Source organism: Homalodisca vitripennis, unplaced genomic scaffold (assembly GCF_021130785.1).
Source record: "Homalodisca vitripennis isolate AUS2020 unplaced genomic scaffold, UT_GWSS_2.1 ScUCBcl_4623;HRSCAF=10906, whole genome shotgun sequence".
NCBI lineage: Eukaryota > Metazoa > Arthropoda > Insecta > Hemiptera > Cicadellidae > Homalodisca > Homalodisca vitripennis.
The window spans coordinates 10,557-31,271 of record NW_025780729.1 but is presented as its reverse complement, the minus strand read 5'-3'; the positions used below and the strand labels follow the sequence as shown (position 1 = coordinate 31,271).

Sequence of the window (20,715 nt, the reverse complement as noted above, 5' to 3'; positions counted from 1 at the left end):
TAAAACTAAGTCAAAGGAAATTGCAAGAAGACGGATGCTGCCAGTGACCCGGAGCTGCTAGTGTTGCTGCAAGAGGATGAAAGCTGCTTGATTCCGGGAATTCTAAAGGGTCGTTAGTTGCCAGAATATGGGTCCAGCCATATGCCGAGATCTCACAGATTCTAACACCAAAAGTTGGTAGAGACCGGGAGTTGTTTTAGCCCGAACTTGCCAGCGGTGCCAAAGGACGGACCTGCCCGAGGTTGTAGAGTCTAACAACTTTCCAGAGGCCGGAGAGTGGAATTGTCTCAAAGCACCTAGATGCGAGTATTTTCAGGAGCCGGGGTAATTGAATATGCCAGGACATACCATTGGCAAGAGTCTTCTACAGTTTTTTGAGAGTTATCAGTAGCCTAAAGCTTCCAAAGTGAGAGTTTCAAGATTCCTGGTGCTTTCATAGGTCAGATTGTTTCCAAACGCCTGTGACTACTTTAGGTCGGGAACTCCTAGAGGCTGACAGATCAGGGCCTGGAAACTTGGAGGTTATAGTTTTTAGAGTTACTGTAATTTACATTCTAAAGGTTTTCAGGATCTATGTGCTTATTACCCATCACTTTCAATACACCACCAATATGTCTTATGAACTGAAACAGAAATCTACCTGAATCTTGTGATCGATGAGCCAATAGGTCTGGTTTTTTTCTTTTGTACTTGGCATTTTTATTGAGAATATTGCATTCTTACCCAACATAGTAAAGCCTAAACCTGTTCTTTTTTATTAATTTGTGTAACATTGTTGTTGGAGTCTTGTAGTACAGAATACGTTTCGTAATTCTCTTAAGAAGTGTAATGTTACTTTATCCAAATTCTTTAATGGTCCCATGATAATTTGAATACAGAACCTGTTCAAATGAGCAAACAGAACAAAATCAGCATCGTTTACAATAATATAGATTTATAATAATTTAATTATAAATAAAACTATATCTTATAGGAAGCACATAATAGAGAATTGAAGAAGGGCCACAATTAGGGATTTCCCCAGGTTTCGTAAATGCAACATCAAAATCAACTGAATCCGAATATAATATTTACAAATAAAACAAGGTGTAGTACACTTTTTACAAACTGTACCACTCTGCGCATGTGTTAACGCACGGAAAAAAATCACATAATTTTACAAAAAAAATATGAGTATATTGGCTGAAGTTGAGAGTTGTGTCAGAAAATTACGCATACATAAAATTAATTGTAGGAAAATCAATTAATGTTTTATTTTATTTCTGTAATATTTTAACTTAAAATTATTTCGTATTGCTGTTATTTGAAAATAGACTTCTAACCTAATGCAAGTTAGACATTTAATTGAGTTCCTTAGTAGATCTGTGTAGATTGTAGAAATGGAGCATTATGGGATGTGGTTGATTTGTATGTAGTCCGTGGTGAGCGAAGTGTCATCTATTGTATTCCGATTAAATGTAGTTTTGTTGTGAAAATAACATGGAAGAAACTAAAGTGATATACCATATAGATGACGAGGAAACCCCATATCTAGTAAAATTGTCTATTGCACCGGAAAGAGTCACTTTAGCAGACTTTAAAAATGTTCTTAACAGGCCCAACTACAAGTACTTCTTCAAGTCAATGGACGTTGATTTTGGGTAGGTACCCAATCTACAAGTTATTTTCTTCAGTATTAACATTTTTGTCTAATGTTAAATGGCACTTATAATATTCTATTCTTTTTATATCATAGCGGCCCATGACTAGTGATAAGCTGCAATAAGAATGCAATTTAATATAAACTGCATAGATGGTAATGAAGTGAATTCATTATATGTCAGTATGGATAAGCTTAAGGAATTTCTCATTGAAATAAGATTAGAATGTCAATGATAAATTGTTTTCCCAGAATAATTTAGTTGTGAGTAATTATACTACTTTACTTTCTTTTAGACCTAGGCCTTGCAAAGTTTGAACAAGCTTCATTTATGTCTAGCTATAGCCTAGCCTTATGTTTGAAACATAGTAACAACACTTTTCTTAGTTAAGCTTGTGAAATTGTCATGATAGCCTATCTATCTTAAACCTAGAGTATTATAAGACATCTGTGTACAAAGGGTCTTGCTGAAACCGAATCCAAAAAGTGCCATCGGTACGCCTCTATGTTGGGGACAGAAAGAGAACAAAATAGCTCAATGTTAATGGAGATTATTAAGATGTCAATAATTTAAAAATTATTTCCAAACATTTGTCTTTGTCAGGTGATTTACTGTAGGCAACCTTGATAGTTGGTGGTGTTAATACTGAGAGCAAATAGGCTAGGCTACAGTATAGTAAATGGTCATTACCTCAATTGAATTAGCGTAACAAATGATCAATTAGTAATACCTAAACTATTCTACTCTAGAACATCTAAATATCTATTCTAAATAGAGAAGAACATTCTAATTAAAGTAATTTACAATTGATTAGGTCTATTTCCAGCCCTTTAATATATTGAATACACACATATTTTCTAAATTAATTCAAAGTAAAATCATGTTATGGTATTTGAGTAATGACAGCAAGTACAATGACAATGTGCTTGTGTTACTTGTGTCAAAAGCTGTCAAACATGTGTATCCTTCAAAATAGTAACAAAGTGGCAAAATGTTACTATTTAAATGTTTTGTGAGGTAGCCTACATTTTATAAATACACATAGCATGTTTAGTTTTTATTTATTATTAAATTACTACTTATTAAGTACAAAAACAGTTGATATCCTATATTAAATAGTTGAACTCCTGTAATATAAAAACACCTATAGACAATAGACAATAATTCTTTATTTACATCATTCATTGAGAACAGTAAATGTGTCACCAAAACCACTACAAATATTCAAAAGTCTCTCCAGTTTTCAAATTCGTCCACTATGTAGAAAGGACGCTGTTGTAACCATGCTATGGTGTTTCTTCTCAACTTCTTATCGCAGTGGGTGTTTTTCACTTCTTCCGGCAGAATTTTGAGGAATTTTGGTCCCAGATAACTTATGTCGGTTGTTTTTTCATAGAGTGTGAGGTGATGGATCGGAAGTACTGTGCTGTTGGCTCTTCTAGTGTTATAATAATTATAACAAATATACACAATTATTGTGTATATTAGTTTCCTCTCTGATTAATTTATAACGTAATACGATTTTTTTAAATCCTCTGAAAAATCTGTTTTTGACAGTTTCCGTATAACTCCGCGTCTGCTCAAACTCAGTATAGCCAGATTTTAAAAAACCGATTATCATACCAACAACGAGAAATCATCGTACTTTCATATAAAATAATCGTACCAAACACATTTAATGAAAAAGTATGTTATGTTCGTATAATAAATTATGTTATAATTAACTTTTGGTTTGTTATTTATCAAAAAATCTTTCATGGTACGATAATAACTACCCATCGTGTATCTTACTGGCGCATAAAATCAATGAAATTATCATACCTATGATAATTATCGTACCTCTGGCAACACTATCCATTAAGGTAAGTGATAAGTTACTGAAATATGTTATTCCTGTCAACGATGCCTGCCCGCTGTGCTTGCTCTTTTAGAAAAAAATTAACTCGAGCTTGCAAAAGTCGAATCTCAGATCACGTGATGCCCCTGCTCCTTAACGCAATAATATCCGAAAGGCATCAATATAATACAATAATATACTTTCCCCCCAGTTCATATGCACCTGTAATAATAATACTTGGCTATAAATGCCCAACCCATGAAAAAAGTCCATTTTCCATGGTCACTCTAATGTAATTAAATACCTAGTATTTATCTAAATTTGGGTCAATGACTATAAATACGCATTCCAAAGGCTTCGACGTAACTTTTGATGTAGGTTTTGTTGCATTCTGGTTAGATTCTGAATTTTATGGCGGTTGTTAAAGTGATCGCGTCATTAAAATCGACCGCTACGCGGACGAGCTGTTGCGTATTTTGTTTGCGCTGCTGTTTATTTCACAAATGATATTGAAAGTTTTTAAGAGTAGATGGGTTTGTACTGTTGGTATCTTCAAATTATTTCGTTTGTGTATATTGTTCTAGTCTGTGTGTAAGTAGAACAATGACTTGGGAGCGAGTTACGGCGATCGTAAGCATCGAGTACTTTACTAAATACGTTTGTATAGTTTTTTGTGTTTGTTCAGTGATATTTATAAACAATGAGTGGTCGTAAAAACATTGCTGACAATGAAGACCTAGTATTGCAGGCATTAGATTTAAGCATTATCAGTACACAAGACACAGAGTGTTAGGTTAGGTTAGAAAATTTCTAGTTTTGTAGTGGTTCATATTTTCATATTTATTTTCCAAACTTTATTTATAAGTATAAAAAAATGTGTATATGTCTTTTTGTAAATAATTAAATGGAGTATGAGATAGAATAACTAAAAGTGAAAAAATAAAATATTTCAATAATACTAAGTTGTGTCAAAATAAAAAACTAAATGTTTTGCTCATAAAGTTTTCGTCAATGATTTTTTTTTATTTGTATAAAAACGTTAAATAAGTGATCAATGTATTATATGTATAAAGAGAATATATTTATCTAAAAAAAAAAAAAAAAAAAAAACAAAAACCCAAGTCATTATACCAATAAATAAATTTGTTATGAATTTTTAACCAGACCCTTGCAGAAATCAGGCATTTTCACTCAGCATTTAATGCATACCATATAGCAAAACGCTGCAGCACTTAAAGGGTTAAACACTTGAAAACAGGGGCTGCAGTACAATAAGCAGCCACAATCATAACTGAATCATAGATTTTCATGATTATCTAAACTTCTAAAAACAAGAACCAAATTAGCCTACATTATAGTTATTTCAAATTACAGTACAGTTAAGATATTTTTAGGGATAGATTTTAATAAGTGGCCTACACTCGTTATTCGATTGTTTTTATCGAATGGTTCGATGTTTTTATCTGAAGGAATAATTCAATATTAAAATTTAGGTACTTTGGGATTATACCGATCACACCCAGACATGAATCGTTATTTGACATTTTGCTTCTACTGAATTACTAGATTAGCGTAGAACAATATTTCGTCAATATAAAACAGGAATTGTCTTATCGCAAACCCCTCCCCATCCTCAGACAGAGGTCAAAGTCGAAGCGGTCTAGTAGATAACGTGTGATTGCAGAGTCTCGCCGCCCGTTCAGCTGGTTCGTCGCTTTGTTGTACTTCCGTGTTTTAACCTCTACATTTTTCCAAACACAAAAAGTTCAACAAAAAACAAACATTACCAAACTAAAACTAAACTCTTTATTGAAAAAACACTCAAAACTTGTTTTTTATTCTTGATCACATTCCGCCACCCAAAATGCGAGTGCCTCCGGCGAAGGTGCTGCGGAAGCCCGCGCTGATGTCAAGGAAAGAAAAACATCCCTCGAGATAGTACCTATCAGTAAAATATCAAATTCTAGAGGGGCTGATCAGAAATATAATTTGAATTGTAATGGAAAGGCAATTTTATGTACAGTGCAAATCATGTGATGCCGCGCGGCCTGCCGTAATCGGGATTCTCGAGAAAGATAAGATAACAGCGACAAAAATACCGATCACAATACCTGGAAATGCTTGTAAGTTTGTAATTTTGCAATTAAAGAGTTGTTTTTTTCGTTCTATCATGTCTATTTCTATAAATTTATATTTTTGTGTTCTTCATACTGGTGTGGTCGGTATAATCCCAAAGTACCAAATATTATTTAACTTTAGCACATGATTCATTAGTTATAATAATTTAAATATATACAATAAACAACAAGACTTAACTAGTATTTTGAGACTTTGGAATAGGCGATGGATATGAGGAAAATATGTGAGATATTTCTCACAAGTGATGAGATTTTGTTTAAGTGGTTTCTCGATGTGGGTTTCATACCTGGTAACCCATGGGGAGAATGAATTCCTTCATTTCACAAAAGCGGTTACTCATTGATATCAAGCTGGGCAAGTTATAAATATTGGAAGGTTTCTTTGATATTAAGTCTTGGCCATAGTTGTTTTTCTTGTTTTGTAATGTTAGTGTTAAATTTCTGTTTTTAAATTGTAATGTACGAGATTCTTCTTGTTACAGTAATTTATTAAAACTCTTTTTTTGTGTACGATTTTTACATATCGAAGTTGAATAATATATTGAATTGTTCAATACAAATAACCGAGGCCGCTTATTTAGTCTCCCCATTTTTAGCTGCAGTATAATAAGTAGTCACCACCACAATTGAATCAATTTGAGATATCAATTTTATATATATATATATATATATAAACCAAAATGTCTAACTGAATCAACTTAAAAAATAAAGTATAAGTCCATCTGTCTTTATATCTAAAAAAGTAATAATTTAATGATGAATAAACAATGTTTAGGCTAGGCCATGGTTTAAAAAAATGTAACAAACAAAACTGTAACTTTTAGTTATTTTGTACTAGACCTATTTTGTAGGATAAATGTGTGACATCCTGTGACGTAAATAACACAAGTACATCACCATTGTGTACATTGAGTACAAGTAACTAGAGAGTGATGTTTTTTCTGCATATTGAATATACAAGTTGGTGTTTTTTAAAGTAGAATATTATTAAGTTTAGCTTCATTTTACTTTCCACTTAGTACAGCATCTGAAATCTGACTTTATAATGTGGAATCCACATCTGTCCGAAGAAATTGAAGAAAAATCGGTGGCTGAGTAATTTAAAATGGACTTTTTACACTGTTTGACATCAGGAGACACCTAGACTACAAAAGAGGTTTGTCTGGTTTAAACCAGCAGCCATCTAGTGTAATGTAGATGAAGAGCTATTTTCATTCTTTTCATCAGGTGCACTGTATAATTTAGGAGTGTCTAATGTTGAAACTATGCAAAATGTTGTTTTGAATATCTTTTTCATTTTTTTGGATCTCTATAAGGACATGGACCCCAGATTCAGGATTCAATCCTGTTACAAAGTCAGATTTCAGACGCTGCACTAAGCGGAAAGTGAAATAGTATTAGTTCTTTTAGAATTCTATACTTTACTGATCAATACTATCTCGAGGGATGTTTTTCGTTCATAGGCATTAGCCCTGTCTACAAGGAGGCATTACAACAAAATGACATTTTATGCAAAATTGATGTGCCTCTACACCCTGTCTCCAATAGACATTTTGGAATGTTGGAAAATACTGTCAATCAGATCCAAGAACTCTATGAAAAATGTAAATAGTTTAAGCAGTAGATAAAACAAAAGCTTAGTTGCAAAAAACAGCGTTTAATTAAAAAATTGCTATTTTATAAAAAAACACCTTGTTTTTTTTAATCTCAATTAACTTAATAAATAGTTTTTCACCATTAAAAACACATTATGGTATTGAAAATTCCATTGTTAATGATCTAAATCACCAACATTTGGTTACTCGTCCCATCCGTTACAAATCAGTGTCCCATGCGTTACATTAGAAACATGATTTATTGCTAGATAACGTTTATTATAATGATAAAGATAAGTATAAAACTGAAAACTATGCAATCTGATAATAGGTAGTATTTTTCCTGTTGTGTTAAAGATATGGACAGAACTGAATTACTCCCATAAAGGGAATCATCACTTGCTACACTTACTAGTTGTGTCCCATCCGTTTCACATTTTTGAACTCTTTTAACTCTTAAAATAATAATTGTATTTTTTAACCACTTCCATATTAATTTACATCAACTCTTTAAGCAACCAATTATGTTGTAAAATTTCACTTTAATACCCATTATTTAACTCATTCAGCTTTCTTTAGGGTAAAAAACACAGTAAAACTGTCCCATCCGTTACAAAAGAATGGCTGTAACTGTCAACCTATTCAACTACTACAATGTTTCTTTTACAAGGCTTTTTAAAATCTTTTCTAATTTTCAAAAACTTAATTGTTTTCTTTTGTTTTTTTTTAATTTAATTTTTAATCATATTCCTTTCGAAATTACAAAAAATGATTTGAAGTGGCTAAAGTAAATATTTACCAAAAGTTTAAATAGACATGAAAGGCAGATTTAAGGTTTAGTTGAGAGTTATGTCATTTTCAACATGCTACTGTATTGCATGAAGAAAGCCCAAGATAGAAAAAGAACAGCCATGGTCTTAGTCTCTGATAGATTTTTGCCTGTGCTATTATTATTTGACATATGAATTTTTAACTGCTAATGAAAATATTGAAATTAAACCTTACATTTAATCAACCTGGGCTTCAATCAGATACTAATATTTTTAATGGCCACATAATAAGCAGTCTTATGTTGATTCTGTTGATCTGGATATTCCCAAGATTCCACTTCAACTGCTATTTTTAGGCAAAGATTTTAAGAGATTGCTTGAATAAATCTTAATGAATTAAAACTAACAAACTGACAATGTTTAATCATACGTGGTTCAATTAATCTATTTCAATTTCTAGTTTGTTTGTAACCAGTTATTTACAATCTACTAAGAAATACATAATGCTGTTACTTTTAGGCAAAATCTTGCTAAAATAGGAGCAGATACTACCTACGATGGCATTGTAACCAACCAAATTTTACTTTGGTGTAGGCCAAAGTCATAACAAGCTGTAATCAATTAAATGTACAACCATAGTATAAGCCTGAGTTGTTTGATCAGGTTTTTTATCGACTTTAGGGTATTAAATACATGTAAATAAACATAAGTATAACTCACTCATTTCATAAGTGAACAATACTAACCAAACCATAAACACTTTCTATTTATTTTGTATTTACATACAATCCACACTGCTAGTGACTTAGTTGCTTTCTAGGAATCAATTAAGTGGTTTTAATTTGTAAATTGTGTCATTAAACATGTACATTATTGTTCAATGTATATTTCATTAAATTTTTCTATTGAAAACATAACACAAACAAATTGTGGTTGATATGATGCATAAGCATCCTACATTTCAATTAATATTATTTTCAAGAACTATTATGCGGTGAAAATATACTTTGTCCTAAATTCAGAATGTTTTAATGTAATATACTTCATTTATTAAATAAACAGTAAAGTAATGGTAAGTGATTTGGGGACTCCTAGAAGTTTTAACAACATAAATAGCCAATGAATAAATACTGTATGCCCAAAAGGACATCTTTTAAACTGTCATTTGCACATTGAGGTATCCTCGTATATCCTTCAGATCAGTTATAATTATTTTGAGAAATCATCAATCATCATGACCTCTGTGTTGGCTTATATGGTAGTTGTTGGAAACCTTTTATGGTACATAACAAGTTGTTGGAAATGATTTATGAAAGGTAATTATCATTTTTACAATCCATATATGATCTCATGGTATCATTGAAATTTTTTTTTAATGCTTTAAACAAAATGCAATGTACTTTCTGCAGTTAGTTGTTCTCCTCCCTTTCATCGCAATTTTGCAAAAGCCTTTCCCAATACAGCCGCATTATCTCGGCTCGTTTCTAAAAATGTGACGAATGCTTGTGCAGCTTAAACCCTGATCACAACTAATGCTCCAAATTTTCATGTTACACATATAATTTTACTCTTAATTAACACTACAAATGATTTTGTAATTAATTTTTACAAAATATACTGTATAATATTTTTATAATGCATCAAAAAAGCAGGTTTAAAAAACAAAACTTTATTCTAAAATTATAAAAAAAATGAAACAACAAATCCTAACACCATGAGAAGTTAAATTATTTTTCGTTTATTCAACCAACCATGTGAATTTAACAAAAATTGATAAAAATTTACTTGTTCTAAAGGTAGTCTACATAATATGAAAGTACAAACATGTATGTAGTGATATCAATTAAAATATACATCTGAGGAGTGTGTTCTACAGTCAATATGTTATATGTTATTAATAGTTTGATATGGCTTACCAGTTATGGGAATGTTTTGAAAAATCATAGTTTGTTTTGAGGTGATAAGTATTACGACTGGAACTGTGAGTTAGTGTGAGACCTTACAAAGAACAATTCTGCCATAAAGTGCAATGTTGAAACTGGTTGAGTGGATTGTTTAACATTTTTAAATAGTGCTTTTATTATGTTCATCATTTCTTTATTTATAATTTCATGTATACATAAAATAGAGTAAATTTATTCTAAAGTAATGTATTAATATAACAATCAATTGCAAAGTCAATGTTAATCATGTCAAGTAGTTAAACAGTATAAAGTGTCTTGGTGTCAGTTGTTATTATAGAATATTGCTAGGATGTAGAAGGACCGGTCTGAAATGCCCAGCTCAGTCTTCAAATCTTGTCCTCTTAGTCTTGTAACGTTTTTCATACAAGGTAAGTCTGTGTTGAGAAGTCATAAAGGAAGGTAGCATGTCTGATATTATAGTTATGTACATTATAGTGTATGGGGGTTCATGTTGGTCAGCATATTTGATAACCTCTTGTAAGTAAAGACTGCTCATTGTCTTTATCTGAAGATCTCTGAAAGAGTTGTGGCAGATTTCCAATGGTTGTATATTCACTAGAAAACCGTATGGCTCGTTTCTGCAGGATCAATGCCCTTTCCATGTTGCAGAGTGAAGTTCCACTCCAAATAGTTAGGCCAGTCTGCAGACGGTCAGCCGGCCGAATCTACCACCTGCAGTTTTTCGTTGTCACAGCGGCATTGGCTGGACAACAGCTGGTAGAAATCCTTTGAGTTCCCCAATCAACTATTCATGTAAACAATTTCTCTGGACACGTGATGATCAGTCGGACAGTATTTGAAGTGTTCAAACCAAATAGTCAAGGTTATATGAGATACCTTATGTCGTGTTGATACATAATCCATGCTATAATCTAATGACTATGTTGTGACTTGAACCACAGCCTTTCTTCTATTTATTTACTGGTGTTGTTTTAATGGAGTGATTCTATTCTTGTATTATCTTGAAGGGCAAACAAAATATTTAGGAGCCTGTAATGGATAACATTAATTGTGCTCGTATTCTGGGGGCAACTATGGAAGGTTCTGTTCTGTACTAGTGTTTACTTATTCTACAGATCACGAATTAACTGCACTTCAGTAATTTCTGAAGCAGATAAGTTTCTGGTGCATCTTCATATATTGGCTGGCATTGGGAATGTTCGGAACTACAATACTTTCCTACTGTAACCAGGGCTACCACCAACAATGATGAATTGGAAAAACGTGAATTATGCATTCAGGCTTCGGGAAAAAATGTGTGAACTATGAATTTAATTTTTATAATATCCCTAGAATTTCTGCTAGGGATGGATTGATTCCATTTTCAATACAGTGACTCTTTTTCACTCGATTCTTGTACCAACTGAAATGCTTAAAATACGCTTCAAAGAATTACGATTTCACAATATTACAACTGGTGGTGTGTGGAAGCTGAATCTCTAATCTAAATAAAGTAAATCTATTCGTGGATGATAGCTGACCGACAGTACGCAAATTACAGATTGCTAAAACTTGTTTATGTAGTTCTTTGTGTATAAAATCTATTTAGGAACATAGTAACAAAATAACATAATATACAAATACTATTTTAATTTAAGTTTGTAATTTCTATATCTGTATTTGGCGTGTCTGCTAATTCTATGTGTGGCCGTTAGCTGCTCGGTGGTAGATAGATGATCCCTAATTTTTATTTTATCTCTACATCGTACTTAGTGTAATAGTATATAAATGAATTTTCTATAAATATATATATATATTTACGGCCAAATACAAAATAATTGAATCGGAAAAAGTAAGTGCTCTGTGGTGTAATGGTAGCACATTCACCCGGCAAGTGAGAGATCCGGGTTCGACTCCCGGCGGAGCAAGTACTTTTCGTGATTCAATGTTTATTGAAATTAAATAAGGCTATTGCCATTTATACAATTTAACGTAAATAAAAAAGTCGTTTGACATGTGTTTGGTCTTCCGATCATATGTTAGTTTGCTTATTTAAACGCATATGTGACAGATACGGCCAAATACAAAATAATTGAATCGGAAAAAGTAAGCACTCTGTGGTGTAATGGTAGCACATTCACCCGGCAAGTGAGAGATCCGGGTTCGACTCCCGGCGGAGCAAGTACTTTTCGTGATTCAATGTTTATTGAAATTAAATAAGGCTATTGCCATTTATACAATTTAACATAAATATATATATATATATATATATATATATATATATATATATATCCACATATTTTTAGGTAAATTGAATGCATTCTGGAATCTCATTTTATAAGCTGCTATGTATATTATTTGAAAAGAGTAGGTAGAAGATATGATTTTTAGTTTTAAAAATACCCCAAGTTAATTTTACAGAATTTCTGAAAATTCTTTTGAAGTAGCGTGGCATTCTTAGGCTTGTTTTCCCAAAAGGTCAAAGTTAAAAGTTGAGTTTAGATGAAAGTATTTGGTTAATTTGTTGGTTGAACCAACCTTGTGTACCGGCAAAATCGTGGTCTCGTACCGAAAGTTTGTGCGCGGCTAACCTCACAATGCTGGACTGCAGTCTGCCCCTCGGTAGCACTGTGTTGGTAATTGTTTGTTCTAGGTTATTAAATATTTGATTTGTTATGTTTACACATTGATAGAAACACAGATACACAGAGATAAAAACTAAGGAGTTTAAAATAAGTGTTAGCGATGAATCGTCACTGAATTTTTCGCTTATTGCTAAACCACTGTAGCTTTGTGCCATTTCCTGCACATACTGCTGGTGATGACCTTCACCTTTCCACTTGGCGTAAGGGTTGAATACAGTACACCCTGTTACAGTTCTTCATTTGGTTTGAAAATAGATTATCTAGACTGGAGATTTTAGGTGATTTACAATGCATTAATTTCGTTTTGGAATCGTAAAGTAAAAAACCACGAGTCATCGCAAGTAATAATTACTACCATAAATATGTCTATTTCCATTTCAAAATTATAGAACTTTTACATATTACATCATAAGAGCTTTTAGTAAGAAAGCTAACAGACTCTGAAAGGGGAAATAATTCCCCTCCCTGGCCTACGATAGTTTAAGTGTTACTGAAAAGTTAATCTATTAATTGAAAATATGAGATAGTGGACAGAAATTGTAATGAGAATATCTTCTAATGAGCACTATTTATCTCACAAGTGCTGTCACTTACAAGAAAAGTGCCATGTCATTCAGAAAAAAACATGCTATGCCTATGGTTGCCCTATTACTTAGTAATAAATTGCATGTGAAGCAGCAGTTAATTGCTAGTTATTCTTGTATTTATATTTATAAAATTAACTGATCAGGGGGCATTTGTTCTTTGTAGTATACTTTTACTTTGTAGAAAAAATTAGATGTAAAATTCATTGTGTTGATTTACTCAAAGAAATTGAAACTTAATCTCTTAATCATTCTAGGGTGGTGAAAGAAGAGATAATAGACGATGATGCACATCTTCCATGTTTTAATGGCAGAGTTGTCTCATGGGTTAAGCATCATCTATGTATTATTATGATGTTATACATTTGTGTATTTATTATATGACTTTAAAATTTTAGTTTATTGCCACGTTATGTATAATTGTTCTATGTCACACTTTTGAAGTTAGTGTCTGACTTTTTAGAGATTTTTGTTTGAATATGAATATTGTAAAAAAATTAAATATTCTAAGAAGGAATCTATATTGGTTGTATAAGGTGTAAATCTTTTAAGTTCACTTCAAGAAAGAGCATATGAGGTGAAATTTTAAAATTCCAGAATCATTACCTATATTTAGGTAGAGATTAGTTGAAGAAAAAGCCATTGTTATTGAAAGCTGATGGCTGTTTGTGACAAAGTGCTGAGTTTATTCATTATAGTTTGAAGCATGTTCTTTAGAGCAGAGTGGCTGATGTTTCGGGGTGTGTTGTAGTGAATCAACCTTTAGTTTTACCTCATAATAAATTTGAAACATTAACGTCATTATTTTTAATTGCAGAATATATATTGCAAAAAATAATATTGTGCGTGTGTGTGAAATTCCTGTAGCGTGAGGTGGAGACTTTGGTCTACTCCTAAGATCATCATTAATGTTTATGCAACCTTCATCAAATCATTAATGTTAATGCAACCTTCATCAAAACCAATCACATTAGCACTTTTTACACTGTATCCTTCCTATTTGTATATAAGATTGTGGTTTATTAAGCAAACAGAATTTAAAAGAACGAACAAATACAACCTTATGTTATGAACGATCTGCAGTTTTTTATGGCAGATCGTTATGGCAAAACTTAAAATTTGAGTTTTGATTTATTAGTTAGTATTAAACCAATGTAGAAGAATGCTTCATGTAGTGTCATGAGGTGATACAGAAAGTAAAAATTGTTATACAATGTATATAAAATGGTAATCAAACTCTTTATTATATAAAAAAATCTATAAACACATTTACCATATGTTTTATATGAATAAGTGCAAAGATTAATAAAAAGTCAAATGTTACATGAAGGAAAAATTACAGTAATTCCAGAAAGTTTTGAACTCTCGTTTGGCAATGTTGAGTGTTAAAAATGTAATTTTTCTTATTACAGTTAGTCTCGGCGGAGGGCAGCAATGTTTCAGATGGCACATCTCAATGTACAGAAAGCGCAGGGGGTCACTCTGATGGTAAACCTCAACCAGAACGAGCTGCTGAACCTCCTCCGTAAGTCACTGCCACTTTTTTTAAATATTTATGGATAATGTATTAATGCAATTAGCTGAACAAAATCCTTGCATAAGAACACTTTACTCTCAAGACTTTAATTGTCATCTGGTATAGGTTTTAAAATTACATGTGCTTGTTACATAGTCATCTTTACTATACTTTGTCTGTCTATCCTGTATCCTATTTATATCTTTTAATTCCTCTTCTTTTTTTCTTTCTTTATCTCAGGTTTTCACAATCCATTCTTCCTGTGCTGGTAGATCTATTTTGGCTGATGTGTAAAGGTTTCTTTAAGCCACTTTGAGATGTGTGATTTTTAATCAAAAGTATACTTTTTTATGAGTTTTTTCCAACATAAAATGAAGAATTTGGTTATTTTATGAAATAACTAAAATTTTCTTATAGAAAGAAAGAAAACTATATATAGTCTTGTTATATAGTTATTGTTGTAAGATTGAATTGTAAAATAGTAACTTTTGGTTTCTTTAGCTTCTAGAAAAACGGTTTACCATAAATCAATTAAGATATCAAAGATAATTACTGATATATCTGTAATTAAAACATTTTATACAAATATAAAATGCTATATGAATGTAATACATATAACTGCACATTATCAATCCACAAGACTTTCACTAGGTAATAAAGCAGATGTTGTGTACTACCCAACATGTATTGTAAGAAAAGTATTGCAGATGTGTTTTATTGTATGCTTATTAATGTTATATAAACATATTATATTTATATATAAATATGATATGTATATGTGTTTGACTGGAATATATAAATTAGAATCAATTTTATAGATGCTGCATTTCACATTATTTTTTTCCTTGGCTATTCATATCTTTTTATACATTTTCTGAACATTTCATTATAATTAAATTGAAACTGTCTTTGAGCTAGCGATCTGAAAGTATGCTTAGTACCCATTAATATGTTTATCTATCGTATATGAGTATTATTTGGAGTTAAAAATGAAACAAATTTTGACAAAAAAAAAATCTGTTTACATACTAAGCACTCTTTAATTGTTAATATATTTATTGTTGTTTTCTCTTGTTTGCATCTCACCTGGAAGTATTTTTACTAATGTAATGATGATTAGTTATAAATAACTTTAGTGAACATATATATATGTAGCAGTTGACATGGAGAGGACAACATCTGAGCATATTGGGTAATAAAGTAACAATCCTAAAAGTGATTTATTTTAATTCTCTTTAAATAATAGTGGTGATCCATAACATTCTTGATTATAGAACTTATAATTCAGTTCAAAAACAAAACAAAACTAAGCAATAATATGAGTAACAATGTTTGTACAGGATCTTGAACTCAACTCACACTGTACGCACAAAACACTGATGATCTGACTTGCACTGAGACTGAATCTATTATTAGCTCTAGGCCTGGAGGTAAGTTTCCTAAGCAGCATTCAAAACTAAAACTTTAATGCATGATTTTAATATTTTCTTTGTCTTTAGACAAACTTTACAGAGATAAATTGTGGACTATAAATTTATAGTTGTTTGTTCACCTTAACAAAACATTGAAGTTCAACACATTTATGGGTGGTAGTCAGATGTTCAAAGGATGACTTATTGTAATCTTGTATATCCACATTTAATTTATAGCATACAACTGTGTACCAAAGTGTGTAATATCCTACTATTACTATTATACACTTTAAATAAATGGTTAAACTTAATTTGTATTCTGATGATTATAGCTAGGAATAACAAATAACTCAGTATGATATAAATGTGAACTTTAATGATGATAAATTAATTGACATACAAGTTTGAATTTTGAAACAAGATGGAGGATACAATAATGGTAAATTTTTAAATACAATTCTTAATTTTTAGGGCAGGGTGGTCGTGCTGGCTTAATGAAATAGAAATATTGGGTTTTTTTTAATAGAAGATATTGTAATTTTGAAAATAATTCTGTTAAAATTTAATTCTATTAATTTTGAATTATTAACCAAATTGAATGTTCCTGGGTTTCATGTTCTTCCAATGAATCACTAATTAAACTTAAAAAGAATTTTCTCACCCAATGTCTGTCTTCTGCTTCTTTGTACTTCAGTGATAATAAGAATTTAATAAAGTAACCTTTAAATACTGCTGAATAAATGTAACCAATTTCTTTATAATAATAATCTTGCTTCACTTCTTTCAGATCCCTCTCTCCTCTTCACCTTTCAAATCTCTGCTCTCTTCACTCTTCAACAATCATCCCTGCACACTGTATCACTGAATTTAGTTCACTTTATAACTTTTGAATTTTTATATGTAATAAGGTGAATTTTGATTAATTTTGATATATTTATTATTGTTTGTAGTTAAATTGAGACAATTTATAAATAATTATTCCTTAATTATTATTATTAATAAAGTTCTAAATTAAATTAGGCCTAAGTATTGAAATGGATGTGAGATGGGTGTATGAAATGAGTCATTACAATATCCCCTCAGAAATCATGTGAAATAAATGAACATGGTTTTCGATACAATGACGAATGAATAGCAAATGATACATATAGATGTGTGATACTTAAAGAGAAGGATGAACCACATTAAATGAGTGAATTAATTGATGATCATACATACTATTTAATAAATTTAATTAACAAACAAACAATAGGGAAAAAAGGAGAACAAAATTAACATTAGGGTTAGGTAGTATTTAAGCTAAGCCAACGAACAAAGTTACAAGTTTCTTAGTATACAATAAACAAACAATAGAGAAACATTAGATCAATGGCAAATATTAACTCAATGTCAAAGGACATAGTTTTTTTTTTTTGGAAATACACATTTAATGAATTGTGTACCGAATAGCGGTATACTTTCCACTAACAAATTATTATCCCCTCCTGATAGGAAAATGTTTATATAGTATTGATTAAAAGTGTCAAGATTCAAGATTCAAGATTCAAGATTCAAGATTTATTTCTGTCATTAAACTTTAACAAGCAATAGACAATGTCAATATAGTAATTCAGTACAGTATCAATGTACCTAGAACACAAATTAATATAGTTGCATAACAATGCCTACATGTCATAACTATTTACATAAATGGTTGATTTGTCGGAAAGTTAAAACAACATTTACAATAAAAACATCTAACTGGTTTAAAACACTAAAATATAGATCAGGCATACATGAAACATTTACAGTACAATAAAATAGACATTTTAAACAACACATCAATAAAACAAGGTAGCCTACAGAAAAAAATGGGCTAGCCCGAACTAAAAGCAGTAATGAATTCCCTAGATGGTAACTCAAAAAATTCCTTAATATCATAAAATGGCCTAACCACTAGGAAATTGTACACGGAAGACCGAAATTTGCAAAGGCTTACTTGATGAACACAAGGTGGTAACTTATTGAACATTTTAAGACTGACACTATCAAGCCAATTTTTTGTTAGACTTAGCCTACAGAAGGGTTCTTGCAACTGATAGTCATTTCTGGTGTTATGTTTGGTGGTTATCACAGATCAGCTTAAAACTATCAAAATTTTCCTTAACTTTACTAAGACATACATATATATATACATTTACTACAGTTAAAATTCCCTCATCAATAAAAAAAGGTTTACAATGAGCATTTAATGACGCCCTTCTCATAATTCTGATTGCTTTTTTTTGTAGTAACAATACACTTTTTAGATGGTGACTTCCACCCCAAACACTTATCCCATACAACAGAATGCTATGGAAAAAAGCAAAATAAGCATTTTTTAATAGTGGCTCTGGTAACTTATTTTCTTAAGTTTTCTTAATAAGTAGATTACTCTATTTAGTCTAGCACAAACCTTTTTGGATGTGTGCACTCCAGTTTAGACAAGGGTCGAGTACAAAAGCCAAGGAGATTTACATTACTGTAATTTTCGTGACTGACATGGGCTCTGCTTAGAGTAAAAACTAAGTGTTGTGTTTTAGTTTGGTTCAAAGATAGGCCATTCGCTTTAAACCAATGTATGCTTTCTTCAAGAGCGTTTGACATAAATAGGCTAAGATTGTTTAGATCCTTATTTGGCATACTATAGTACAGTGTAGTATCGTCAGCAAAAACTACAGAATTACAGCTTAAACTAGATGGTAAATCGTTTATCAGGATTAAAAACAGAAAAGGGCCTAGGAACCGATCCCTGTGGCACGCCACTTACAACCTTCGCAATATCAGAGAGTGAATTTTGAGTATTTACTCTTTGTGTTCGGTTTGCCAAATATGATTCAAACAGTTTGAGCTCCACACCTCTTACTCCATAAAAGTGTAATTTTGAAAGAAGGATGTCGTGCGGCACACAGTCGAAAGCCTTAGAAAGATCGCAAAGGATGGTGTGTGTACTAGCATGATTTTCAAAACTTGTAAGTACAGATCTTATAAGGCCCTCGACCGCGTCAACCGTCGACCTACCTTGTCTAAAACCAAATTGGAATTTAGAAAAAAAGTGAATTTCTTTCAAAAAACTCACTTACCTGGTGTTTCATTGCTTTTTCAAGGATTTTTGAAAATATGGGTACCATCGAGATGGGCCTATAGCTGCTAGCAGATGACTTGTCACCCTTCTTATATACGGGTACAACTCTAGATTGCTTGAGGGAGTCTGGAAATGTGCCAGCTTTTAAACACTGGTTTATACAAACCGTTAAGGGGTAAACTATAACAGGTAGGACACTTTTTACTAACACTGCACTAATGTGATAATATATCTCTACTGTGACTGCTCTTCATGGCTATTTACAAATTCCACCACCTGCTCACAAGACACTGTCTTCCACTGGAATTGATCCGTGGCATCTTGGGTACTGGAGAGGAAATCCATAGCTGTGTAGTAAGTGATTGTCCGACTTCCTTCGCAATATCAGCCACTGCAGAGATGAAGTAACGCATTGAAGTCCATCAGCAGAGAGAGAGTGAGTGTCTTTGTGGACAGTCTCTTTTCTTGAAGAATTTATTATTTCCCATGCCTTTTTTACTTTGTTAGGCGCTTGCTTTTATTGCTTCTGCATTTGCCTGTATCTCCGCTAGATGTAACGATTTTTTGTATTTTTTCCTAACTGCAGTATACTTATTTTTGGTTTCCTCCACAAGCAGGCGGTAACGGAGGGCCCATTGTAGCTTATGAAACCAGCTTTCCACTTCTCTCTTCATTTTTTGATGTTCACTAGTATAACCAATTTTTGAGATGTAAGGCTGATTTCTTCCTATTTATTTCTTTAATGGGGAAGCATTCATCCATTCCAAAAATAAAGATTTTTATGAATGAATCAAAGGACAAAGGTGGGTTTTCGACTATTCTATTCCAATCTATCTCACTGAGGAAATCCATAAATTTGCTGATATTTCCTTGAGTAAAGCTGCGGGATTTAATTTTGTCAGGACCATTTTTATCCTCTTCTAAACAGTTTGGCTTACACAAGATCCTAGCTGCCAACGCTAAGTGATCTGAGATAGGTTCCTTAACCTCAACAGACACATATTCCCTAGGAAGGTTTGTAATAACATTATCCAAGCATGCAGACCCTCTGGTAGGCGTATTGTTTCCAAAATAACAATTTACGCTTCGTAACATGTTTTGAAGCTTTAATGTTGCCGTGTCGTTTACATTTAGGACATTAATATTTATGTCACCACAAATTAAGATAGGCCACTTCTTGTTTGACATACTTAATATCAACTGTTCAATCGAGTCTAAAAACACTTCAAGGTCACCATTTGGTATGCGGTATACTGATACAAGTCTTACCCTGCAACTGTTGAAACACAAAGTCCACAGCCACCACTTCACAATGACTTTCCACACAGAATTTTTCTACGTTTATCATCTGGAAATCAACGCCATGTTTAATGTAGATTGCAACCCCTCCTCTCAACTTGTTGCTTCTACAATATGCTGCCGCTTGAAAATAACCTCTCAGCTGTGCATAGGCTATGTTCTCAGAGGAACACCAGTGCTCACATACACAGATAGCGATATAGTTTTCATTTTCAAGGATATGTTCTAGTTCAGCCAATTTATCAGCCAGTGACTGTGTATTAATTACATAT

The 20,715-nt window shown here is 32.0% G+C and overlaps 1 protein-coding gene and 1 non-coding gene across 2 annotated transcripts; both read left to right on the top strand.

The window, feature by feature from the left end:
- Positions 1-1,301: 1,301 nt before the first annotated feature.
- On the top strand, positions 1,302-16,009 carry LOC124373002 (segment polarity protein dishevelled homolog DVL-1-like). Its single transcript, XM_046831411.1, has 4 exons — positions 1,302-1,640; positions 13,371-13,440; positions 14,526-14,638; positions 15,970-16,009. Exons 1-4 carry the CDS (start codon positions 1,480-1,482, stop codon positions 16,007-16,009), a joined length of 384 nt encoding a protein of 127 aa, XP_046687367.1. The 5' UTR covers positions 1,302-1,479.
- Trnaa-ggc lies at positions 11,742-11,812 on the top strand. Its single transcript has one exon. It is a non-coding gene; the product is annotated as a tRNA-Ala (tRNA).
- Positions 16,010-20,715: the final 4,706 nt, after the last annotated feature.

What these genes read in the sequence shown, in the direction of transcription:
- LOC124373002 (XM_046831411.1), top strand. Translation starts at nt 1,480, where the DNA reads ATGGAAGAAACTAAAGTGATATACCATATAGATGACGAGGAAACCCCA. An exon ending in ATGGCAGAGTTGTCTCATGG is followed by an intron (nt 13,441 to 14,525) that starts GTTAAGCATCAT and finishes TTCTTATTACAG; the next exon opens with TTAGTCTCGGCGGAGGGCAG. An exon ending in CGAGCTGCTGAACCTCCTCC is followed by an intron (nt 14,639 to 15,969) that starts GTAAGTCACTGC and finishes ATGTTTGTACAG; the next exon opens with GATCTTGAACTCAACTCACA.